Source organism: Mirounga leonina, unplaced genomic scaffold, assembly GCF_011800145.1.
Source record: "Mirounga leonina isolate KUSES-001 unplaced genomic scaffold, KU_Mleo_1.0 Mir_128, whole genome shotgun sequence".
Lineage (NCBI taxonomy): Eukaryota > Metazoa > Chordata > Mammalia > Carnivora > Phocidae > Mirounga > Mirounga leonina.
In genome coordinates, this window is record NW_023270320.1 from 14,564,540 (window position 1) to 14,592,060 (window position 27,521).

Below are 27,521 nucleotides of genomic sequence, written 5' to 3' on the forward strand. Positions count from 1 at the left end.
GATCTCCTGGGGCAGATGTTGGAACTAACAGTAATTCCAGAAGTTCTTTTAGGAAGGCACATAACTTACCATCATAACTGGCCATCAGGTGGCTTTGTGTAAATTACTGTGACTGAGTTACAAAGTAAATGTCTCTCTCTCACACACACACTACATTCTCAGAGAGATTATTTTATAATGTTAAAATACTCCATGGCACTAGAGTTTTTGTGAATAAGTTCCAAAAAGTGAGCCCTTGTCAAGATATTAGGCAAAGGTAACCAGAATTCCATACCCTATAAAAAAGTAACAACTTTTAAAGCATTTTTCTTTGCCTTAAGTTGAATATGGTAAAAATGAGTACAATCTATAAAGGAAAGAGGTTTACAAATAGATCAGATTCCTTTTTTGCTACATGAAAATATATCAATTCTCAGTTTGAAATTTCCTAGAAGGCAGAGAGAGTATCCTTATATACTTAATAAATATCAAAATGACTGATGTGTGAGTGCTAAGAAACATGTGAATTGAAAATATACATACAAAAAGTTAACAAAGCATTCACCTCCTAAATGTTGGGAGAATAACTTGCATCTTATGAAATATGTTTTAGTGTCAATGCGTTCCAACCAAAGATGACCAGGAACACAGCTACAGTTGAACAAGCTGGTTCTGTTACTTGTTAAACTGAGGGGGAACACAAGCAATGGGAAACTGGGCATTTCAGTAAGAGAGCGTTAGAAAGGATCTATTAAAGCATTTGAGCTTTGTTGGGAGACTTGTGAGGAGGGTCTAAGGAAGCAGAGGTTTGTCTTGCTAGAAAATGGGGGCAATTGTATGGCTAGCCAAAAAGGCAGCTCTCACTCCTATCAGCTATGTGAGGAGGATGTTTGGTAAGTTGTGGGTTCTCAATGACCGTGCTTTTGTCTGTGGCCTAGATGCGTCACAACAGTTCATGAGTATGAGGTGCTATTTTCTTTCTCAAAAGGAGCATTTAACTGATAATGAAAACATTACTTCTATTGATTAGCTGAGCACAAATTTACAAATTAAAGAAAATGAATCTATTTTTGGAGGACTCTTACTATGCCAAATTTAATTCTCAGTCATTGCCATCCATATAACCTAAGACAGATTCTTGAATATAATGGATCTAGTCAGATAGTGACGGATTTATTTTCCAATATTATAGTCTTTCCTGATTGTGTTGGAACACCAAGCTTTACACAATTTACGAGAAGATATATGTAGAAATGAGTGTCTTAAGGGAAAATGAATAAAAGATTTGAAGTATTCAAAAGTACTCAAAGTCCTTTTGCTTCTGAACACTCTTCAATTCACCTCCTCACTGCAACAAACTCACAACACAAACCAAAATTGACAGTGACACTAAGAACTCACCATCATTTTTGAGGAATAGCTTCAGTAGTTAATTAAGCCCATTTAATTAAATCAGAGATAAATACAAAAGTTATTGAACTACATTAAGCACAGAAAACATAATAAATATATGTAGTATTATCCTACAAGATGAAAAGAGATAAGGTCTTTCATTGAATACTTAGGGAAATAAGGGCTTAATTACATGTACAAGATTATACAGTAGATATGAAAAATAAAGATATGCAATATATCTTAAAGCAATCCTATGTAATTTATCATTTCAATTAACAAATAAAATTCACTTGTTTTATCCCACAGAGAAAGGTTTGGTCAAAATCACAAGAAAGCCACTCTCACATCCTACCGATAAAAACTTTTCCTAAGCTGTTCTCCTTATGTTGAAACAACTTACAGTTTGTAAATGTGGGTAACTTGAAAGCTTAATTGGTTTTCATACCAATTAAAGATAGATCTATAAAAAAATACACTAGTTTTGCTAAATTTTAACCTTAACCTATACGGTAGCATCTCATTTGTTTTATTTATTTATTTATTTTAAAGATTTATTTATTTATTTGAGAGACAGAGATAGCGAGAAGAGAGCATGAATGGGGAGGAGAGGGAGAAGCAGGCTCCTGCACAGCAGGGAGCCCAGCACCCTGGGATCATGACCTGAGCCGAAGGCAGATGCCCAACCAACTTAGTCACCCAGGCAGAATCTCATTTGTTCTAAATAACACTGAGAATATCCAGATTTATTACATCACACTACTGGACAATGGCAAACCTATTGGCAAAATGTGATGATAACAGAAGCAATATTTTTCAATTCAGGTTCATAAGAAGAAAGTTAACAATACAAGTGGGTAAGACAACCGTTTCTTTTGAGGGAAAACTGTTAGAAGTCAGGCATTTTATAAATTTAAATCTTTTTGCAATCTATGTAGCTTCCTAAGGACTTCACTCATTCTGTTCTCTATGAGTAAAATTTTCAGGACATCTTCACCCCATTTCCCTTTCTCTTTCAGTCTGTAGAAAGCTTTCTAGTCATTCATTCCTCTAAGTGTTCTTTAGCTCTGTGATCCAGGCACCAGCTATACCATGTATGTACATGCATTTCTCTTGCAGGGCTTTATGTACATCATCTTCCTATTTTTTTTCTATTCCAAAAAAATGTGCCATTCTCCTTTCTATAAGAACAGACTCTTATGTTTTTTAATACATTTAAAAAATTTTTCCTACTTCATATTTTTAAATATTTCTATCTTTACCTTCTTTGGTCAAATCATGTTAAAAAATATATCAACTTTTGTCTAACCATTTTTCTCTGAAAAGTATCACATAAGGATTTAAAGTAAAAAATATATGGAATAATATTTTCCATTCTCTTTTCTTTAAGAAACAAAATATACAAACTATCATTCAATAACATTTATCTCTTTGTTCTGAAAGAAGAAAAGAGTAATCACGTAAAATGAATACACACACACACACACACACAGATGTGGCTGTACGATCATGGCTATTTTCTTCTCCAAGAAATTAGATGTTTAGGTTCAAACCCTGCCATAATTCAAAGTATCACCCACAACATTTATACATGACATTTGGCCCAAAATGTACTTTAAATAATGAACAGAGTAATACTGACATGAAAGCCAGGATTAAGGTAAATATAGAGAATAATAAAAGGATCCAAGAACTTTCTATGAAATCCTAGTCCTTTGAGTTGTCAATTGTCCCCTAATTAAGAATTAAAATATCAAGAAAGGTATGTATAAAAATACGTCCTTAAGAAAAAGGAATGAACAAAATCACAAACTTTTGGTATGATGATACTAAGCGTAAAGCATTTAAATATTGCTTCCATTCTTAATTGAGTTTCTTTCCCTTCTGTATTCTTGGCTACCCTTCTCTTCTAGAAATAATCATTAATATTTCTATTTGGCATGTTTTTCTTTTTGCTGTATAAAGAGTACAGACAATCAGTTATTTTATACTCCCTTATTAGGTTTTTAAAAATGAAAGAAGACTTATTTTTCAAACAAGTCCACAAAATTTGTCACTCTTCTGGAGAAAAAAATACCTCTCTCATGTCTGTCTGTTATTGCCACCGGCATTCTAATGACTTCTTAAAAGTAAGAGGCATTTTTATGTCCTGTCATAAGCAATGTATCATTCACTTTCAGTGCAATGGAGGGTAATAGAATAATAGAAAAACAACATAGAAAGATTAGGACATCAATGGAGAAAAGATTCTTTTTCACTCACCTGGGGCCTATTCGAAACACTGATGCCAAATACATATAACTAAAATTAAGAGCAATGAATTTCTCCCCACAAAGAAAAAACCAGAGGGAAAGAACATAAATAAAAACCGATACACAGAGTGTTATTCCTGTTCAGAAAGAAAAGGAATTATAACCTAACCTGGAGATGACGAAGTTCTGATAATCCACAAATCAATGGACGGTCTATTTGCAAAGCCCTGATTTCCTGTCTAATTAATCTCCTAAAAACTACTTCTTTTAAAAGAAATACCCACATATAAAACAATACTCATAGTCATTTCAGGTAATTATACATTTTCCTCTTTCATTCAAAAAGACTTGAGCATATGATTCACTGTATTCCTCTTCGTGCCCAGTCCAGCTGTCAGTTCAGATGACTTTTCAATGCTCACATCAAAAAAAAAAAAAAAAGTCAAGCATTTTAAACTGTCAGAGGCTGATAATCAAATGCACAATTTTAAGACACTCTAAATTATTCACACTGTAAGTAAGCCCAATCTTTCCCTGAGAAGAGAAAATCCTACTCACCTACCTAAAATAGATACACAAAACTAAGAAGGCTAATCAGGTTAAAAAGCTTCCTGGGCACTAGGACCTACCTAGTGCCCACTAAGGTCATGATGCATCCTCAAAAAAGAAAGTGAAAACATTCTCACCCAAAGAAGAACATTGAATCTATTGAGTTCTTGAAGTAAAGAAAAGAGAAAAGCATACAGGTATTATTTGATTCAAAACAACTTCAACAAATTTAATGCCCAAGGGTTTCCTTCAGAAAAAGACAGAACACAAAGACAGTTAATAATCATAACAATGCTCATAAAATAGTATTCTGATCTAAAACAAAGCATGCGGACTTGGACCTCTACTCACAGAATAGAAATAAACATTTAATTTTGAGGGAATAATAAACAGAAAAGAATACACATGCAGTTAGAAGTAAAATGTAAAGAAAAGAAAAGAAAAAAAGATTGAGCTTTTCCTAAACACAAGTAATTTGAAAAAAATAACACCGAGATCTGGGGTCAAAAAGTAGAAAACAGTAGAGAGTGTCTATATAATTTATTAACCAAACTCTGTCACTTTTTTTTTTTTTTGCCTACAGTGATAACTTGAAAAACCTTTTTATTTGAAATAATTTCAAACATACAGAAAAACGACAAAATTAGTGCATACTCTTTGCCCAGACTCACCAATTTTTAATTTTTCACTTATGTGCTTTACATCCCCTCTCTCTTTTTTCCCTGTAGGGGCCAACGGCAGGTCACCCCAAAATGTGTCTGATTATACTGATTATTTTAAATAAGTTACTTAAAAAACAGCAGTGGAAGGACACTCAGACCCTCCTCTAACAAATCTTTCATATGAAAAATACTCTCCCTGTACTGAGAAGTAAAAAGATAGCCTTATACCAGAGATAGGGACTTGAAAGCTATAAGAACAAACCTTGCCTTTTTTTCTAATCTACTACTTCAGCCTAAATTCTGCTTAGAATTCCTTACTAATTAGAGCTCCCAAACACCTGTTTTCTTTATCCTGTCAATTCCCCACAAATTTATTATCTCTCTGTCTAAAATGTTTAAGAATGGTCTGCCTTGGTCATTTCTTTAGGTCTCTATTTCATGATTGGGCCTCCATGCACATGTATTAAAATTTTGGGTTTTTTCCTCCTGGTAATCTGTCTCACATAAATTTCCTAGTCCAGCTGGAAGAGATCTTGAAGGGCAGAGAAAAATTTTTTTCCTTCCCACCACCTTCCGTATCTCTTGTATGTTTGTATAAGTAACAAATAATTTTTCTGAACCACTGCAGAAAGTTGCAATACATTGTGTCTCTTTGCCTTTTATTACTTCAACATCTGTTTCCTAAAAACAAGGATATTTTCTTATGTAAGCATTGCAAAGTAATTAAATTCAGGAAATTAAACACCGGTACAACACTTTTATCTAACAGAGAGTAAGTATTCCAATTTTTTTATTGTTCCAATAATATCCTTTATAGCATTTTTCCCCTCCAGTCCAGGATCATGTATTTTGCATTTAGTGGTCACGTCTCTATAATCTCTTTTAACTTAGAATAATTCTTCAGTCTTTGTCTTCTAAGACATTGACATTTTTGAAACATACAGGCCAATTATTTGGTAGAATGTGCCTAAATTTATATTTGTCTAATGTCTTTTCATGAGATTTGCTTATGCATCCCTGGCGAGAAGAGAATCTAAGAGATATTATGTCCTTCTTAAGTATTACATCTGCCAACACACAAAGTTTATTTGACTCTCACTGGTGATATTAATTTTGCTTTCCCAAAAAAGGTACTGTCAGATTTCTCCACTGTATAGCTATTGTTTTCCCAAGTAATAATCTATGGGCAGACATGCTGAGAACCAGCAGCATATATACTGCTCCTCATCCAATATGGTCCTTGAGATTTAGCATCCGCTAATATTTCTTGTCCTAACCAGTCTTCACTGTGATGGCTGCAAACAATGACTTTCCAAATCCAACAGTCCCACCATATTTATCAACAGGCAATCTAACAGTAAGAAAGAACCTCTCCCCATTCATTCATTCACTCATTTATTATCACTGTATGAATGTATCTATTCCTACTTTATCTAATGGGTTATAATCCATTACTATCACTATCTATTTTCATGGTCAAATTGTCCCAGATTGTCTGGTTGGTGGGAGTCCCCTTCGAGAGGTCTCCTGTGTCCTTTTGATAGGCCATTATTTTTCTGAGAACTTCCTTACTTTGTAGCACAATTAAGATGCTCCAGGTTCATCTTACACCTTCCTGTACTAGCCTTGAAATCCATTATTTATTTCAAAGAGCTCTTTTAATAGCATGTAAGGGAATAGCATGTAGAAACCAAGACATGGGAAGTACGGGCGCTCCACTGCTTCAGGCAACATACCGCCTGTACGCCTTTCCTGCAGCAGACCTAGGAGATTCCCCTCCCCCAGCCACCAACCATGATTCTGAAACCTACACCTTCAATCCAACTCCACAAGGTTCTCCTTAGTCTTTCCATATTCCACATTTGTCTAAGTTTCTTATGCTATCGCAAAAGCCTTGGCTCCCAACACATTTATTCAATATTAAAATATACATAAAATAGTTTCTGAATAACTACCCCACATCACTGCAAAACAACCTAATAGACAAAACTCATGGTTTGTTTGAAATTGCCCTTTTCCTCCCTTCTAGACTAAAGGTATGAAGTCAAAGTGCTATGTTCAAAAGTTACTTGGATTAGTACTTACTTCTCTCAATGTGGTTATTTCTTTGAAATGTAGATGGTTCATTTGTTTCTGTTTGAATACAAATTTTAGGGTCCCCTCCCATTCTTGATTTAATTTTATTTTTTGAATAAAACATCGACATGCTTCCAGAAATTAAAATTGTATCAAAGGTATACTATAGAAAATCTCTTACCTTCTTCTTTGCCAGTGAAGTCCCCACACCCTTGTAGGTGTGAAACATTGAAACCAATTTCAATGTTTTCTGGTTTAGCCTTCCTATATCTCATTTTGTAATAATAATAATAATAATAATAATAATATAATAAGCAGTTAAATAAATCTTTTTAAAAATTTTCCCTTGTGTACCGGTCATCTATTTCTGCCTAACAAATTACCTCAAGACTTGGCAGCTTGAAAAAACAGATATCTCACATAATTCTGAGGGTCGGGAATCGGAGTGGTTAGCTAGGTGATTCTGATTTAACATCTCTTAATAAAGTTGCAGCTAAGCTGTAGGCTGGAGAATCTGCTACCAAGTACTCTCTTATGGCTGTTGGCAGGCCTCATACCTGACCAGGTAATTCCCCCAGCCACCAGAGAATTTAGTACCTCTCCATAGAGAAGCTTCTTTACAGGGTACCTCACAGCATGGCTGCTTGCTTCCTCCAGAGCAAGTGATCCAAGAGGACAAGAAAAAAGCCCAGGACAAAAGCCACAATCTTCTATGACCCATCTCAAAAGTGACATACCATCAGCTCTGCCATTATGCTATTGGTCACATAGAGTAAGTCTGACACAATGTGGGTGGGAGGGACAACATAAAGGTGTGAAGGACAGGCAAGGTGATTGGGGATTAGATACCACTTCTCATTTTCTTACAAAAAGGACAGCATACTATAAGTACTCTTTCATATTTTGTTCCAGTAAACAGTATTTCTCAGGGAATTACATCCTCAGTTTATAGAGAACTTCATTATTTTATAGGTGTGAAATTTTTATTATGTTTATATACCACATCATTCAACCATGGTATCTAACTTATAACAGCCTCATGAGAATCAATAGAATCAAAGTTGTTTTAAAAGTAAGATCAAATTAATAATGGTCTCATATAACTGCATGGAGATTTAAAAAAACCTCATGAGGATGCATACATTGCTTCATCAAGGAGAAAAACAAGACCGTAAAAGAAGGCTCTACATTGAATAAAGAATTTCTGGATGAAATTATGAAATACTAAAAAAAATCTGAGGGTGTATATAGAACATAAAAAAATCAATAAAAATCAATTGAAGAGCTTTACAATCTCCTTCCTGATAGTTTATTTTATATATCTGGGATTATGATTTTGTATACAAACTATACAAATTAATCAACTAATTATCTGTAATTGCCCTTCAATAACAAAAGCTATTATTATTGGGGTCCTAGTATGGGCCAGATATTGCATTGGTTATAATGGAAAATTTTATATAGCATGATTTTTACACAAAAGGTACTTTTTATTTTTGTATTTTTCATTAATGTGATGAGGATTCTTTTTTAAACCATCTAACTAAAGAGCAAACTTGTTAGTTTATTTAACAGGAGCTGGAAATGGCACTTGCAGATTCTGGGATCAACAGATCAACACAGATTTAACAAACAAACACTAGATCGGAAAACTTAATCAAAGATCCCTTTCTGCATTTTCTTATTGTCAATGGCAGCTTGCCTGACCGATGTAGCATTTCTTGTACATTTTATAGTTCTGGAATGCTATTTTGAGATTACCATGTTATAGTGTTATAATAAAACAGTTCTAGTTTATGAAGCACCAATTAACTGAATGATCATTCATTTAACACATATTTAGAGAATGCTGACACTATAAACAAGGAACAAAAAAGAAAATCCCACTTCTCAAAAAGCCATTACTGGAATTCAGGGATTGGGAGTTAAGCAATAAATAACCAAAAAGTAAATAAGTGAAATCACTTCAGTGATTGATCAGTGATGTATGTAAAGGGTGACCATCAGCTGGACTGGACACTAGTATATTAGAGGGGTTAGGAAGAACTTATTTTAGGTTAGTGATTTTTGAGTTGGACCTAAATATGAAGAGAAAGTAGTTAAGAGAAGATGTGAGGAAAAGAGCATTCCACTAAAGGAACCAGCACACCGAGGAGAGGACAGAAGGTAGAGAAAAAAAATAAAGACAGAAACCAGCTTGGAGTTCATATGCAGTTAGTGTGGCTGGACTATAAGGAGCAAGAGGGAAACTGCTGAACAATGCAGCCAAATACGTAGGTAGGAAATAGATATTTGAATTTTATTCTACATAGAATTACTTTTAAAGAAATGAATGAAATAAACCAATTAAAATTTTAAAAAATCTGTTGGCTACTATATAGACAGTGGACTAAAGGAAGGTTGACAGGAGGCTGTCAACAGTGGTCTACACCACCACTAATCAAGAAGTCTACAAGAAGATCAGGAGCTTGCATCAGAATGTAAATCAATACAATTAATGTGTCCTCATCAAAGAAGTCTTGCTATTAAAAAAAAAGTTGGTTAAACTAAAGGTGTACTTACTGATGTAGTTGGTTTATATTCTGGTGCCACTCTCTTATCTCAATGCAAGCCAGAAACAAACAGCACACCAGAACCAGCCTAAAGAACACACTTTGCTTGGCCCTGGTCTAAATTAGAAGTTTTGATGGCAGTAGGAAAGACTGAGAGAAATAAATCTGGAATAGATTTTGGAGGTAAAAGCAACAGAATTGGGTGATGAATTGAATATAACATGATGACAAAAGAAGAATCAAGTCTGGCCTGAGCAACTTGGTAGATTTTGATACCATTTCTTAAGAGTTTGAAAGGATGGGCTTGATGAGCTTGACAATGGCATTAGTTAGGGAGATAAAGAATTCTGTGTTGGCCATGTTAAGTTTGAGATGCCTATTAGCATAAAACGAAGTTGGAAGTGTCAAATAGGTAGTAGGATACACATTTCTAGAGCTCAAAGGAGAGGTTAGCACTAGAATCATAAATTGGTGGGATACAGGGCTTGAGGAGCCAGATAGATACTATTTAAAGTAACAGACTAGATGAGATCACCCAGGAAGTCAGAAAGGAAATGAAAATCCTAAAACTAAATCTGGGCCCTTCCAATATTTAGATGTAGAGCAAAGGAGAAAGAATCAGCACAAGAAGGACCCATCAGTGAAACTTGGGAGTGGGGGGGTGGGGAGTAGGAGGGTATGGTATCCTGGAAGCCATTAGAAGACTATTTCAAGGGCGCCTGGGTGGCTCAGTCATTAAGCGTCTGCCTTCCGCTCAGGTCATGATCCCAGGGTCCTGGGATCGAGTCCCACATCGGGCTCCCTGCTCTGCGGGGAGCCTGCTTCTCCCTCTCCCACTCCCCCTGCTTGTGTTCCCTCTCTCGCTGTGTCTCTCTCTGTCAAAAAAATAAATAAAATCTTTAAAAAAAAAGAAAACTATTTCAAATAGGTAGTTATACTAAATGATGCTGAATGCTGCTAAAAGGTCACATAAGGAAGTGACCACTGGATATACAAGATAGAATTTACTGATAAACTTGGGAGAAAAAAAGAAAATATTTTTGGTTAGGGGCAAAAATTAGACCAGATAAGTTTAGTTCAGACTAAGAAGAAAGGAAAGAGTAACCATGGATAATTTCTTATGCTTCATGCGGAAGCAGAAAAATGGGTTCCTAGAGAGTGATATAGGCATCAAGAGAAAAAATTTTGTTTTTATTGTATTTTTTAAAGATGGGAGCTACTACAATCCATTTATACACAAATGGTCATAAGCCAACAGGAAGAGCATAACTGCAGAAAGTCCTGGAGCAGGTGAGATGGGATGATATCCAAAGCAAAAGTAGAAGAGGGTTGGCCTTAGACAGAAGCAGGATGCTTCCCCCACTGTATTTTTTTTTTTTTTTTTAACTTAGGCTTCATACCCAGCATGGAGCCCAACATGGGGCTTGAACTCACAATCCTGAGATCAAGACCTGAGCTGAGATTAAGAGTCAGACACTCAACCGACTGAGCCACCTAGGCGCCCCAGGATACTTCTCCCATTGTAACAGAAGGAAGGCAGAGTCTGTGAATACAGGTGTAGCTAGGTTGATGGAATTGGCCACAGCAATAAGTTCCTGTTTGATGGTATTTATTTTTTTTAATGAAATATGAGAAAATAAATTAGCTGAGAAAAAGAAGTAGAAAGGGTGCTAAAGATTCAAGGAGAGAAATGGCTGCAACAAGAATAGAAGCCGATTTGAAGTTTATGGTTATGACTAAGGTGACATCAAAAAACTCTTACATATATACATATATATATATCTTTCTTTTTTCCAGCCACATTCATTTCTTGAGTAGAGGTATAAAACACACAGAAAGTTGGGCTTAATAAATACTATAGTGTTGCCAGTGAGTACACTGGCTCTTTAGCCGGTAACTAGTTAACAGTGTTTGCGAGGGAGGGAAGACAATGGTGGGCAATAAAATCTAAGCTGGATAATGCAGATGTTCTTGATTCCGAAACTCTTCTAACTCTGCTGTACAGCCAATGCCGCAGTCCTACAATGTAGCCATAAACCTGCTGCTCGTGATGTCTTTTCTTCTGTCTAGCAGAAAAAGGACTGAGAAGAGCACTGTGCCTTCCATGGTCATCAACAACCCTCCTGAGGTTCCAAAGCTTCCCTAAACTGCTCCCTAAGCAAACGAGTCGACACATCTAGTTAGCTTCTGCCTACGAGCTAGTCCATGTTCCTCACTGACATCTGCTTAAACAGCATGTTGGAAAGTGTGAAGTGCAGGTAGGTGTAAGGACAGTTCTGCTTGGAAAATGCCAGGCATACCAGCAGGTATCTGTTCAAAGAAGGTTTTTGTTTTAAGTCAACTTCCATCTTTTGCATCATATCGTGTTCGTTTCCCCAGCCTTATGAGCGAGTAATGTACAAGAGGGACACTGACACTGTGTACAGCAGGAAAGGGTGGTATTCTGTAAAAATTCTACCAGTAAATTCTCCAACACTAAGCTGGTTACTTTAATTATGGAGCCTCGGTGATGCTAAAAAATTACCAATTATTCCATTTGTTCCACTATTCAATGACACCTTGTTTTTTTAATAATAAAAACCTCATGCCATATGTTTGTGACTTTTTAGTTGCAAAATATAATGCCTCTGAATGAGGCAAACTAGGAAAATACTGGCTACCCACCCCCAACAATCCTAGGGCAGAGCCAAAGAGTAAATGAAATTAGTGAACACCATGGAAAGAGGATCACAAAAGAGGGGACTATATGCTTTTCTACCAGTTACCAACTGAAAAGTAGCAGGCTCTTGATAACTTTTGCTTTTAGCCACAATTATTTCAGTTGTAAAACTAAAATCATAATATTGGTTTTTATTCAGTTAAAAAAGCAAAAGTGTTTATCAAGCAATGGTATTCTAAGCAATACTGTGTGAATAGTACTGAGGGTCCAATACTATCTATCATAACTAACAGTTATTTAAATCTACGCTTCTAATTAGCAGGCAGATTTAGAAAAATAGATATGCCACAAAAATTCCTACTATTTACATAGTTTCATTATACACATAAATCCGCAGAGTAATGACTCATTCCATATTGTAATGACTAATTAAAAATAATTTCAAGACTTCTACTTCTAGGAAAATGGAGATGTACTTTCCCTTATTCTTCCCACTAAGTACACCTAAAAAACGTGGACCTTATAAATAAAATAAACATGCAAAGACTCTCACAGGTAGACAGAATAAGGCAGACCGGTCAGGGATCTTGATACCCAAGGAACAACAGGGTGGTGAGTTTTCAAGTTCTTTTTGCTCCATACACATAGACTAAAGAATTGAAGAAGCTGGCAATCTAAAAAGGACAATGGTTGGAGACAAAAGAAAGCCCGCTATTTCGGATGAGGGAGCAGTAAAAGGACAGCCTAACAAGACAGAAAACCTTTAGATAATAAACAGCCTATTCCAGCCAAATACTGCAAAAAACAGAAACAAAAGCAAAACTCAAAACAAAACAAACAGAAAGAAAATAACTGTGGTTCCACCCACACCCATGAAGCAAAGGCCTAGGGATGAGCCTAGATTTACAAGCTCATTGGGAGCCAGGACTTTCACATCCGCTAGGTAATAATTAGCCTCTCCTCACCACAGTGTTAGTGGAGGTGACTGAATGCCACAGACTTTCACTACAATCCAATGGAATGAGGCCACCCTGTTCCACCTCCTACCCTGTGATATCAGTGGAGGTTACGTGAAGAAAATCAGCAAGAATACAGTAAAACTCAACAACACAATCAACTAACAGGATCTAACATTCGTTTATAGAATACTACATCCAATAACAGCCCAAACACATTCTTATCATGTGCCCATGAACATACCAAAAAAGACCACATCCTGGGACATAAAACAAAAACTTTTTTAAAATGAAAAGAAATGAAAACATAAGGAGTGCTGCCCAACTGCAATGTAATCAAACTAGAAAGTAATATCAGAAAGGTAACAGAAAAATCTCCAAACATTTAGCAACTAAACAACATACTTCTTCTAAATAATCCATGGGTTAAAGAGGAAGTCTCAAGAGAATTAAAAAAAGAATACACTGAACTGAATGAAAATGAAAACAGAACATAACAAAATTTGTGGCATACAGTTAAAGTAGTACTTAAAGGAAAGTTTATAGCACTAAATGCACACATTAGAAAAGAGAAAAAAAATCTCCAATCAATTTTCTAAGCTACCACCTTGAGAACCTAGAAAGAGAGCAAACTAAGTCCAAACGAAGGAGGAAAAATAATAAAGAACAGAAATCAATAAAATTGAAAACAGAAAAGAACAAAATCAATGAAATAAAGAACTGGCTCTCTGAAAATATCAATAAAATTGACAAATTCCTAGGCAACACTGATAACACTGAAAAGACAAATGACCGATTACCAAAATGAAACAGGAGATAGCATTATAGATGCTGCAAACACCAAAAGCCCGATAAGAGAAAACTACAAACAACTCTACACATAGGAATATGACAACTTAGATGAAATTGAGCAATTCCCTGAAAGACGGAGATTACCAAAATTCACGCAAGGAGAAATGTATAACCTAGTTAGCTCTGTATCTATAAAAGCAACTGAATCAATATTCTTCCAAAAAAGAAAGCACCAGGCCCAAATGGTTTCCCTGGTGAATTCTACCAAAGAAATAATCTCTCCCAGAAAATAAAAGCACTCAGCAATTTCCCAAAGAACACTTCCTCATTCTATGAAGCCAGCATTACCCCAATACCAGAATAGATAAAAATATTACAAATAGGGAAACTACAGAACAACATCTTCTGAGATGGAAATGTTCTGTATCTTGACTACATCAATATCAATATCCTGATTATGATACCATACTACAGTTTTTTGTGTGTGTGGTTTTTTTTTTTTTTGAGAGAGAGAGAGAGAGAGAGAGAGAGAGCATGAGAGCAGGGTGAGGGGCAGAGGGAGAAGCAGAATTCCTGCTGCGCAGGGAGCCTGATGTGGGGCTTGATCTCAGGACCCTGAGAGCATGACCTGAGCCGAAGGCAGATGCTTAACCAACTGAGCCACCTAGGCGCCCCATCATACTACAAGTTTTGTAAGATGTTACCACTAGGGGAAAATAATACAGAAGATACAGGGGACCTCTATATTACTTCTTACAACTGCATGGAAATCTACAGTTATGTCAAAATAAAAGTTTTGTAAAAATTTCCAATAATAGGGCTATTAACCTTTACAATACCAAAGCATTAATGAATTCTAATGTCACGTGCTATTTTAAGAAAGTAAATGTTAACAGTAATTACTTTATTATAAGAAATTTTAAAAGAACCATTTAAAATAGCCATAATTTGGTTGTAGTTGAAGCTGTAATCCAACATGCAATGAAGATGCTATATGACTGCTACAGTTCACTGGGGAAATGACAGATGCTCTCAGGGTATACACTAACTTACTACACTTCACAAATATGTCATTTTGGATGAGTTGAAAGATCATGCTGGTTTTAATGACGTAAGCCTGCTGGCTTTAATTACACAAAAAGGTAGATGGGAAGAGTTTGAAATACTAGAGTGCCGGGTTATCTCAACAGAAAGATAGTTTCCATTCCCCCTTACTCCCTACATATACACAACTGCCTGTACTCACATAAGGCTTCTTACATTATTTGAGGTGCCCCAGATCTATGAAGAGCTCAAACATTCTGAAATTACATCTTTCCTTATAGATTCAGAATACTGGTTTTTTTAAAATGTGTCGAATGAATGTTATTCAAGCCTACTGACTAAAGAGCAAAGACTTAAAAATAGCTTTTATAAATTAGATAAACCATTTTTATTACCCAACTAATTCATTTTATAATAATATGATGATGAATCTTGCAGATGATATTAATCAGGTAAATTTTCTTTTTTGAAAGGAATAATCTTTAAACTAAGAAAGTAAAGAAACATGTTAACAGACTGGATTTAAGTCTTGAATTTATGGGTTAGCCCAGTTTTTCAAATATGTTTATACTACATCCTTCTCAATGAACGAGTATCTAAAAAATCCGATTCTACATAAGAGCCCTGATTCTGGAGCCAAACGGCTTGAGTTCAAATCCCAGTAATTTCCCTTAATGACTATGTGAACTCATAAAAGTAACCTGACCCCTCTGTTCTCTGTAAAAATGGGTACAATCATATCTATCTCCTGGTGTTGTGAGGTTTCAATGCCTTTAGAACAGTGCTTGGCTTCAGGAGTTGTCCATCACTATTATTATTATTATTATCATCATTATCACCATTATTATTATCGTAACTAGATTCAGTAAGGCTTTGACTTGTTTATTGAAGGTGTAACACTTTAAAATTTAAATCAATATGACCTATGTTAGCTAAGGTCTTTTTAAAAAGGTACTATTTTATATTCCTCTTCTAAATTATTTTCATATTTTTAAGGTTTCAAAAAAGGTGTTTCAATCACTTTTAGTAACAAAATCTTACACTTTCCTACTCATGTCCAAGATTATAGACAGATCAAAGCATTAATAAAATTTTCTTAAGAATTATGTGGTTAAGGGATTAATGTTTTCAACGTATCTTTAAAAAGAGTGCTCACATTGATTTATTTCAGCAATAACACGTTTTAACTTTCTTACTCTTACACTAAAGGGAATTAAAAAAACAAAACAAAACAGGTATTCATCTTAACAATTTTCCCTAATAAAAATGAGGTGGATAAACTTATAGCTTTTCTTTAAAAGTAAGGTATTTCCTCTTATGGTTTCTTCTCTAGGACGCATATTGTACTATTAGACTTCTTAATAACTGATAAAAATAATTCCTAAAGTTCAAATTAAGGGTCTGAGAAATCAGTCTTCAACCACGTAGGCTGATAGTAAAAATGTACTACACCTGATATGCATATGTCCCATTGTAGTATCAGCTAGTACGCAAAGCAGCATAGCAACCGAGCAATGCCAAAAGAAAACAGTAAAAATTAGGCCCTACTATGACATTGAGAAGTCTGACTTGACAGCTGCAGGCAGTTTGATCTTTCCAGAACTGGAATGTTCTCAATCAAGGGAGCTATCCAAGAAATCTATTGATAAAAGGCTCAATACACACCTCACCCGTCATACCAATTTATTCTTTTAAATGCACTGTTTTAAGAGATGTACATCACTATAAGCAATCCAAAACAATTTCTAGGAAGTAGAATATTTAATAAGACTATTACAATATGGCATGAAATATCAAATCATTAAATGGTTAACGAGAATCTGAAGAACGTGGAAAATATGCTGCCCTCAGTCACCAATCATCAGATCCTTGAAGTATTTGTTTGTTTAATCATTCTGTGTATTTGTACAAGTCCTGGGCACAATGAAGTGAACAAGACACCCAACAGTCCAAATCCTTGTAAAGCTGTCATTCTATTGGGGCAAACAAACAAGAACAAAAAAATAATGCAATTTCAGATATCAATAAATCCATGAAGGAAATAAAGAAAGCTAATGGGATTGAGGACAAAAAGACTTCTCTGAGGAGTAAACATTTGAGCAGAGATTTGACTAAACCACGTGAAGTTCTGGGGCAGTGTTCCAGGTTCAGTAAACAGCATGTGTTAGTTCAGACACGGACAAGGGCTTCATCTGGTGGAGGAATGGCAAGAAGCCAGCTGTAGCCGAAGCAAAGAGATCACGGGAGAACACAGTGGAAGATGAGATCAGAGATAAGCAAGGCAGGGGCCAGATCACAGTATGCTATGCTATGGCTAAAAAGTTTGGACTTTATTCAGGGGTAAATGAGAATATAGTAAGGAATTCTCTAATCATAGGGCTGATCTAGGCTTTAGAAAGACCACTCCAGCTACATACAGTGAAAAGTGAGTAAAGAATAAATGGAGGCAGAGAGATTCGTTATGAGGTTACTGCTGTCACGAAAGAAAGATGATGAAGGCATATACTAAGGCCAAAGCAGTGAAGTTGGTAAGACATGGTTGGACTGGATATTCGAAAAGACAGTAGATATGAATTACTGACAGCCTGAATGCAAAGTGTGAAAAAAAGAAAGGAATCCTAAATTTTGGCTTGAGCAAAACCTTGTGGTCAAACCTATCACTGAAGTCCTCACTGATCATGCTGAAGATTCAGGTTTCATCTGAAAAGCAGTAGGAAGCAGTGGAGTAGGAAAAAAAAAAAAGAAGTAGGATTCCAGATATATTTTGTTGATTTAACAGGCCATGCTCAGCCAGCACATGCCAGACTCCTCCACATTGCCTCTAGCCTAAGCCACAGCTGAGTCCTTCTGGAGAGACTGGAAGCCAGTCCATCAATCACAGATTAGGATTTCCTCAGAAGTGCAATGAATCCAGGTTAAAGCTTATTCTTGGGACACCTTGGTGCAAATACATCCTTCCCTACTTTCTTACCCCTAAACCTGCTAGGAAATTGCTGGGGCCAATTATCTTGGCAGCCTTGTGACCATCTAAACTCACTCACTTCATATCCCTGTCATCTTTGGTTCTGCCAATGATAAACACTCCTTTGGTCATGTATCCTTTCCCAAACTCTCAACTTCAATTTGCTGCTACCACTTCTGACTCAACTTCTCACTGTGCCCTGCAGAATCTCCTTTTAAGGATTAACAAACACCCCTACATCCTTAACCTCTTCAATGAACATTTCCTGTGTCAACCGACTTTAATTTAAATGTGGCTCTCCCCATATAATACCACATGCAATGCAGCCCTTCAAAAGGGAAGCTCCTCATTCTCCAAATCCTCACATACTTCAACTGGAATGGAGAGATATAGTGTATCTGTGGATGCTAAGACTGAATATTGATAAAGAAGCACAATTCCAATGGAACTGATAAAATGACTCCAAATTCACAACGAAGCATAAAGAATGAAAACAACCTACCTAAAGGTAAACCCTAGAGGATTAGCTCAAAAAATTAAATAGATTCATAGAAGGGTATTATAAAGTCATTATAAATTCATGTTGCAGAAGAATACTTAATGCTTTCTGGGAATATCCATGTAACTAAATTTTTTAAAAAATTATTATTAAGCAGTATGCAATATATAAGACAGATCTGAATAAAGAAAAAGAAAAGTGTGGGGTATGTGTGCTCAGAAAAAAATGTTATAAATAAAATATACTTAAATGTTCTCACTAGGTAGTAGAATTAAGAATGACTTTTTTCCTTTTTTGAACTTTTTCTATTTTCCTTAATTTTCACAATGAATGTATTTCTTATAACTAGGGGGGAAAAGGCCAAAATAAAATTTTAAAAATCCAGAATCATAACACACCCACACTGCTCTTAAATAAAATTTACATGGGCTATTTTAGACTTTTCATATGCTTATTTCCTAAAAACAAAAACAAACAAAGAAACAAAAAACCACCTCCAAGTCCTTCAGTTGACTGCCCAGAACTTCAGAGTGGCTAACAAAATACAAAAAGCCCTCAAGAGTTCTTCTAAGCCTATCATTCACTTAGTACAATAATTCAACGAAGAGTTTGATGAGTCTCTCCAATTAATTATTCTCTTTAAAAATACCTAAGTGCACTATCCAAAGCAAATGGCTCTTGCTGGGATCCCTTAACTATAAAACTAAAGGTATGTGGTTGTTTTATATAGCTTTATAAAAATCCATGCATTCTGTATGCAGAAGGGGTTATTAGTCATTTACATATTTCAAAATACTCTGTAAAAAGAGATTTCCCTTTGTTAATTTCCTTTAAGGAATACACATATACACTTGTACACAGTTTTGGCTAATGCACAAAAGTAGTAACATAAAAGATATTACAGAGTCATCTTCAGCAACTGAATTCCCAAAGCAGAAAAATATTAAGGTCAGAAAGTTGACTCTCAAGGTAAGTACTAGTACCACAACAGCATCTGGCATAAAAATAAAGAACACTTCACCGGAAATAATCTCTAATAACTCTACATTAAGGCATTCCTTTCAAAAGACTTTTTTTAATCAATGCTTTATCGTTTTAATTTAGCTTTGGAAATATTTCCTCTATAATTCCATTCGAAAAACTGCTTAGAAGAGAACCTGCATGGCAGAGAAACCTTTTAGAATGTATCTCCCTTAAGCGTTAATTCACTGTATTATATAACATGAATGTGTAAATATTACTAGCTTATATTTTCCACAAAATTAACTAATATCACTAGAATGTTTTTCTTTTAAATCATATCTGAAAAGTTGTATGTCATTTCCAAAAGAGTAAATATTCGTGAAAAAAGCAATTAATGAATTCAGTATTATGACTAAGAAGAGTTAAGATCTTCCCTCTAAGCAAAGTACAATGTAAGATGCTTTTCAAATCAAGTTTAACAGATATGGTATCTGTCCTCCAGTAATCTAGTCTCCATGAGTTATTATGCCAAAGCTCTTTTGCAAACTAACAGCAGCCGATATAATCCCCCCAGAAATCGTTTCAAATTAGGAGATAGCTTCTTGCTGTTAATAATTTATATTTAAACTTTGTCTTTCGAAAAACTGAAAGTGGATCTAAAAAGAGTGTCGCATGAAATGAATCTAACAAATGGACAAGGAAGGCTCTGAGGGTTGAAGAGGAGGAAAGGTCAGAGGGAGGACACTCAGATATAGAGACAGTCTTGGTCAGCATTTCTAATGTACCTCTGTTACTAGGAACAAACGCTCTCTCTCCTTTGGTAGAGACCACTCCAAGGCTGCTCCTATGGCCCACTGCTTTGTTAAAAGAGGAGACGGAAGGGCTGCAGAACATAAGGAGGCCTGAGGCTACGTATTTTCATTTCATTATTTAAAAGTGTATAATTATATTTAAATTTCTTCTTATCTGCACTGGCTTAAAATAGCTTTGTTCTTCTAGTGGATGTTATCGTGATTCAGCAACCAAAACACTTAATCAATGAATTGAGAAAAGTCTTATTACTTTACTTCAGCAGAGATTATCTTAATTTTAACACGGTGGGACGTTGTCTTTCTATGAGAGTAATTAAGCAAAATTCCACATATTATCAAAGCTTTCTATATATAAACATTTTCCATTCACCTCAGAATCTTTGATAGAAATGCACAGTATGAAAAAAAAAAAAAGAAATGCACAGTATGTACTCTAAACTTAAAAGTGAACGTAAGATTTATTTTCTTCAAACACAGGCAAATTTAAAAGGAAGGTAAAAGTCATTTACTTTCACACAACCTAAAACAATACTGTTAGCACTGCAGTGACAAAGAGACTCGAAATTGCAAAGGTCAGTTAAGTAAAAGAAGGCAAAGGCAGCAGAACTCAGATGCTAAGAATAAAAACAAAAATAGATCCAATGCAGCATTTTGAGAATGAAGATCAATGAAAACAGTTGCTCAATATCATCTCACTTATAGCAGCATTTTCTATATCGTTATGAGACAGTCTTTCTAGTCTAGCATTTCCTCTTTTGCTGGTTCTTGACATTTGCCTTAATAAAAACCAATACTTAAGCCCCAAATTTTCGTGATCTGAAATGAAAAGATAACACATTGCCTCATCTACAAAGTACTTAGCTATCATGGACAAAGTGAGAAGACAGGTAAAAATGCAAACAGAAGGGCAAGGGAGGGACAGCATCATATTTTATTTAACTGTTGCCCTGAGTAATAAGGCAGCAGGTTGTCTTTCCAATCAAAACTACTTTCATAAAGTAATACAAATGCCCTTGCTTGCTCAATGGTGAAGGTCTTCAAAAGAAATCAACTGAGAAGATGAGGTACAGGAAAATCACAATCTAAACCATAAAAAAGAACTAAAATGTGGGTGAATAATGTATGTTACCATTTAATGTTGTAATTCTCAGAAATTCTACGAATAAACAGTCTTATTGCTTATGCTTATGATAGCATAGAAATTAATGAGACAGTTAATATAGCAAATCAGTAATAAAGTAGAGATAATGGCATATATATTTGTTGAGCTTCACCAGCAGGAATATCAAATGCAGCGCATAACAATTTCATATAATCAAGCTAGTAGTTCCATAGATAAAATAACTTGGTAGCTCTCTGTTTTCCTACCTGTAAGGACAGCCTTTGCTGAAGAATCTGCCAGGTCCAGGGCTGATTTCCCATCCGTGTTCCGAATGTTTGGATCAGCTCCGTGCTGCAGCAGCACTGTGCAGGGAAAGCAGAAGCAATATCTTACCTCAGGGATACAAAGATTATTTACTGGTAAGTGTCGCCTCGGCATGGTGTAGGCAGAAACATACATTGCACAATTTGTTCTCTTTCAAGAAAAAAAAAGAAGCAAGCAAGCAACAGAAAGGTGGAAAAAAAGCACTGCAGCAAAGGATCCTCTCTAGAGTAAAGCAAAGTTGGCAACTTGTGGTACAGTATTATCACATGACTTAACATCATAAACATGAAACTAGAAAAATCTTGCACTAGACGGTTCGGGTTTGCCTCCTTCAGGCAGCGGAATGGGAAGCTGTGTGCTCACTGCCTCGCACGGCGAAATCCGCTACCCGTGAACCTCCCTATCTTTACCACCACGGTGGCTGCTTGTTGCTGGGGCTTTACTGCCCAATTTCCTAAGGCTTCCTCTCCTCAGAACAGTTGTAATACTGTGCAAGCCTTTTAGTGGCTCACTGCTTACATAGGAAACTCACCATAACATACTGGCTTGCTTCCAAGAAGTTGAGCAGACATGGTAATGCATGCAACTCTGGTTCCCTGCAGTCAAGCTGCAAAAAAGAGCTGCCTTCCCCAACAATTCTTTCCATGAAAAATGTTTAGGAACAGAAACTCAAATCACTATAATATATGCTAAGGAATGAATGTTGCCCATGCTATATTCGGTGGAAAGTGGCTACAGAGAATTCTTAGACATGGAGGCTCCCCAAGGACAGAAGCACTGTTTAAGTAAAATCCAGATGTAGTAATTTATTAACCCAAAACATTTCTCAACCACATCTGGTACGTGGGTGTATGGGGGTGGGGGGGTGTTGCTGTCATGTTACCCAACCAATGGTTGAGCTAATAAATACATTAAAAACTTGCCCAAACAAGCAATTCCAAGTTATTCTAACAGTTCAAATAGTTACGATTTTGTGTACTCCCTAGGAGAACAGTAGCTGTTACCACTTACCATTACCCTACAACATAAATTTAAAACAAAGCAGAAATATTAAATTCAAATAAGTGGTTCAAGACATGTTATATAATGTCTCAAAACACCTGAGCCACTACTGTTGATGAGTCTCAAATTTTTATTCATTGACAGTTCCAAGCTAAAGCACCTACATTCCTTGGGAATATTTGGAAGACAATCCTCATATATTACCAAGTCATAAGTCCTGCTGTTTATAAAGCTCCTCCCCGTTCCTTTAATCCATAAGCCATCTAGTCAATAGCTTTATTATAATGTACAAAGGAACACCCTTATCTAAAATTAAGACGCAGCTGCTGGAATAATGTACATCAGCACCTCTTGCATTAAATCCTGGCTACTTTCAGATTTGGTACAGTAAAAACTAGCCGTGGCTGAGAGATTTTGCCAAGCCTTTCTATATTATTTCACCCTTGGATGCAAGTAATCATAATTATTTTCCAGATGTTTGCAAACTGACTCAAGAGTAAGTAGAATAAAATAACAAGTATCGCAATATCAAACTTTCATCATCATGAATAAGCTTTCATGGCAACAGTTTTGTGGGTTTTTTTTTTTTTTAATTCCAAGAAGAAATCCCAACATGAAGGTTTGGCTTGTAAAGGGTCTTAATCATGAAGCCAATTCACGTATCAAATGTAAAGCTGACAGCTATCGCTTTATCTTTACTTAGTTGCTGACTGATGACATGCAAAGGGCAGGAAGACAAAGATATAACAGCTACCATGAAATGCAGAGATTTTTACTGCATACTTGGAGAACTTCAGAACCGGCTTTAAACAAGTAAAGCAATATGTTAATTTAATAAGACCTGACAATAATATGATGGGAGCTTTTATTTTACAGCTTAAGAGGTAGAGGCAAAAAACTGAAAGCCTTATTGTTCCTCCAAAAGTCAACTAAAACCTCAATCTTTTTCGTTGTAGCTAGTATTTTACCTATTATCTCTCTGCAACTTTATACAACAGAAATCTGCCATCACGGTTCAGCTGCAGGTTTGCTTTATTTTGAGTGACTTTTAAAGGGTAATCTTTTTACTAGAAATATCTGTTTGCTAAAGATTTTGAGTCCCATGTATTTCTTCCATCAGACCTAAACGCACAGAAACATCAGTGCTGAGTAATGCAGCAACAGAGAAAAAGAAGTTGAATTTTCTGAGCCAGATGCTGATAACAAAATCCACATTAGAAAATATTCAACCATCTTTAATTAACTGGATACCAGTTAACTAAAAAAGCAAAGCTCAGTAGAGTTAACAGTTGAGGGGGTGGCAATAAAGGCATCTATAACTAGAAGAAAGCTAACCTTCCCTGACTTGTATAAAAGGGCAGTGCTGGGAAGATTACATGAGAACAGAGCAGCATGCAAAAGCGCTAAGCACCGAGCCTGATATTACACAGCAGCTAATGATAATATTTAAAGCACATTTGTAAATGTAGACCTTGTTTATACTCTCAACGCTACCACTAACTACTAATTCAATGCTCTGTCCTAGAGCCAACTCTTTAGATCTTTACAGATAGTAAATATATAAGACTCTGTAGACCATATGGTCTCTGTCTGAACTACTCATCCTGGCCCCAACCTCATCCTTACAGAGGAAAAGTAGCCACAGACGATATTTAAAAGAATGTGTGTGGCTGTGTTCCAATAAAATTTTCTTTATGGACAGTGAAGTATGAATTTTGTAGAATTTTCATGTGTCACAAAATACTAGTACTGTTATTTTTAAAAAGCCATTTACAAATGTAAAAACAATTCTTAGCTTACAGGACATACAAAAAGCAAGTGGTGAGCTGTATTTGGCCTAGAGGTCATAGTTTGCCAAATCCAACCTTGGGCAGTGATATACAAAGTATGGTCTATGGACGATTCTAGTCCCAGAACTCTTTGCAATCCACCTACATTGAAATAAGCACAGAAATTAAGAGGAAGCATTTAGAATTGTGTATGTTATTTTAAAATTACTTTTTCTAGCATTTCATTTTTTTAATATTTTACAAAATTATTGGCCTGCCATGTACTGGAGAGGAAGAAAACTGGTCCTCTACCACATACAGTTTGAGAAGCAATGAGCCAGGGCACATGTAAAATTCTCTGGGCCAGAGTTCCAGGTCTATAAAGTGAAGGAGCTGGACTAGGCAGATGATTTCTAGATATCTAAGGTAGTTTAGAGCCAAAGACCTAACGCATTATAATCTGAAATCTAATTAAAAAAAAAAGTTACTTCAAGTAGAACATTTTCCTGCCCCACCCTCTAAATCAAAATTTAAAAAATTATTTTTCATTTACCCTAACATTTTAACAAAACTCAAAGTTGAGCCCATAATCAATGGAAGTTGTGGGGTACATACTAAAACGTCCCAAGCGTCTCCCAAGCAATTCCTCCAATCGAATTGCTGTTTCACACTGTTCTCCTCAGGGATCTGTTCCCTATTTCTAACACCAGAAGAATAGCACATACATCAGGCAAAGGTAACAACAATGGCTTTCAAGAACGTCCGTCTACACTTGAACTGGTGACACGCAGAACTCTCAATTCCGGCTGCTTCAAACTTTGCTTCCAAAGTTCTGAGTAATAAAATGCGACTTCTAATACATAATGCAATTAGAAATCCATCTTGTAACATCAATATACACTGACAAGACACTAGTATGAAACAGATTCTCCCTTAAAAGTAGCACAAATGTCTGAAGCAAAGTTACCAAAATATACAAAGAATACACAAAGTAAGGCTTGGAAAAAGAACATGGAAACTAAAATCTGAGTAACGTTCAGTACATAAATTCAAGACTACTGTGGCCACTCAAAATCTCCTAGTACTATCTTTAACCAATTAGGTCATCATCAAATCTGGAATCCCAAATGACTTAACTGTATCCAATTGTTTGCCTGATATATCTCAAATCAATTTATCTCCTTTTGAGTTTAGGAGGATGGAGAAAATATAGCAGCTGGCATAACAACAGAGAGTTAAAACTAAGGGAGGATTACAATATTCAAAATGTCATTCTCAGAAGAGCTTATGGCAAGAAGGACATGTGATTTTCCTATTTCTGGTGTGAGCATTCAGCTACAATGAGCCAGATTCATGCCTTTACCCTGTGGCCAGCAAACACAGTAGAGACTAAAATTGTTTCATTCCTCAAAACTATTAAATTAAGCACTCATATCACTTTACTTCTTCCAAATAAAAAGAAAATATTTCTACATGTACGCAAAGCCTATCAAATTCCTAGAAAAATAAAAAGTGCTACTATGATAAATTATATTTATTTTGTGATAAATTATATTTAATTACAGGTATTATTAATTTATTTAAGAAGATAAAAGAAATAGAAACAATATGAATTTTCCAAGCTAAAAACATAGCAAGACTTTTAGGTAAATTATCAAAAAGTGTTTAGTATGGTTTTCACTATAAAAGGTAGAAACCTTCTGCTAAAGTATTGTAAATGCTTTGTTATATGAACTTTAGAGTTACATTAAGGTCTAAAACTGTTCCTCACAATGAACACTCAATTTTTAAAGAAGTTGTGTTTATGTTAAAATGTGTTTCGTAGTCATCTTACTCTTTAAGAGTACAGAGATATTCTTTGACTGAGCTTCCATAATTGAATCACACAAAGGACTAAATGCATTAGATTTTTTAGCAAATAAAACCTAATTTTAGAGCAAAATATCAAGGGACCAAATTTTAACTAGCTACAATCTTCAATGTATAGGGCTCTCACCAACACACGTGGCTTTTAAAAGACATTTTTTTCTAAGTGATATAACATGACATATTCTGTGGCTGAGACATATTCAGATTGCCTCTCCCATAGAAACATGTACAATATTATAATTGTATAATACTAGTATTATACCACTATAATGCTATACATATTTATATACTATACATATTATTTGAAAAGCCATTTATTTTTTCATTCAGGATACTCTTTACTTACTATGGCATAAAAGTAAACTATTATATTTTATTTTAAAAAATCATCAAGAGTTGATTTATCACTAACAGTAAACATGAAAATTCAAATAACATGAATATATATATATATGGCATGATCCTATATAGTAGTATGGTTTACTAAATTTGGATTAGAGCTTACATGACACAATTTCCTGTTTTCAGTATTGGCTGACCAATCCTTAGGCTGTAAATAATGAACAGAACTAGATTTAAAACAAAAATATAACTTCTCAAAATCATCTAAGAGCTGGGGCGCCTGGGTGGCTCAGTCGTTAAGCGTCTGCCTTTGGCTCAGGTCATGGTCCCAAGGTCCTGGGATCGAGCCCCGCATCAGGCTCCCTGCTCTGCGGGAAGCCTGCTTCTCCCTCTCCCACTCCCCCTGCTTGTGTTCCCTCTCTCTCTGTGTCTCTCTCTGTCAAATAAATAAAATCTTTAAAAAAAAAAAATCATCTAAGAGCTAGTGAGATAAAGAATTATTAAGCCCAAAACTAAGGAGCAAAAACTGCCTTTGTTCTGAAAGCAATTATTAATACAGAAAATATAAGCTGTCCTTTCAATGTCTCATAGGGCATAGGGAAGAGCAATCATTGCTGGGCCCCCCAAAGCAAAGATCCTAACAAAGACTGTCCCCACACAAAAAGGGTTATATCCTCAGGATGAGGATAAAGTGATGTGAACTCATCCTAATACAGAACCATACATCTGGTTGGAAAAACTGGGTGTCCAAACTATCTGAAGCCTTGACTTTGATTTTGAGGTGGTCCCAGATTGGCAGTAACACCAGGGTATCTGACAAACATATATGCCCATTCTCTCAGGGGAAGGTACCTTCATCAAAGGGCAAAAGGTTAATCCTATAAATAAATTTAGAGTAAAATGCCCAGCACAGAGCCAAGATAACCAGGCACAGAGGTAATCTAAAATGCAGAAGCAACAACTA

The 27,521-nt window shown here is 35.6% G+C and overlaps 1 protein-coding gene across 1 annotated transcript in view; it reads right to left on the bottom strand.

Annotated features, from left to right (window-relative positions):
* Positions 1-27,521, bottom strand: part of TNKS (tankyrase) — a 202,092-nt gene that overhangs the window by 117,519 nt on the left and 57,052 nt on the right. Inside the window, 1 exon segment of the mRNA XM_035004108.1 lies at positions 21,518-21,613. Within this exon segment, the coding sequence (XP_034859999.1) occupies positions 21,518-21,613 (96 nt within the window).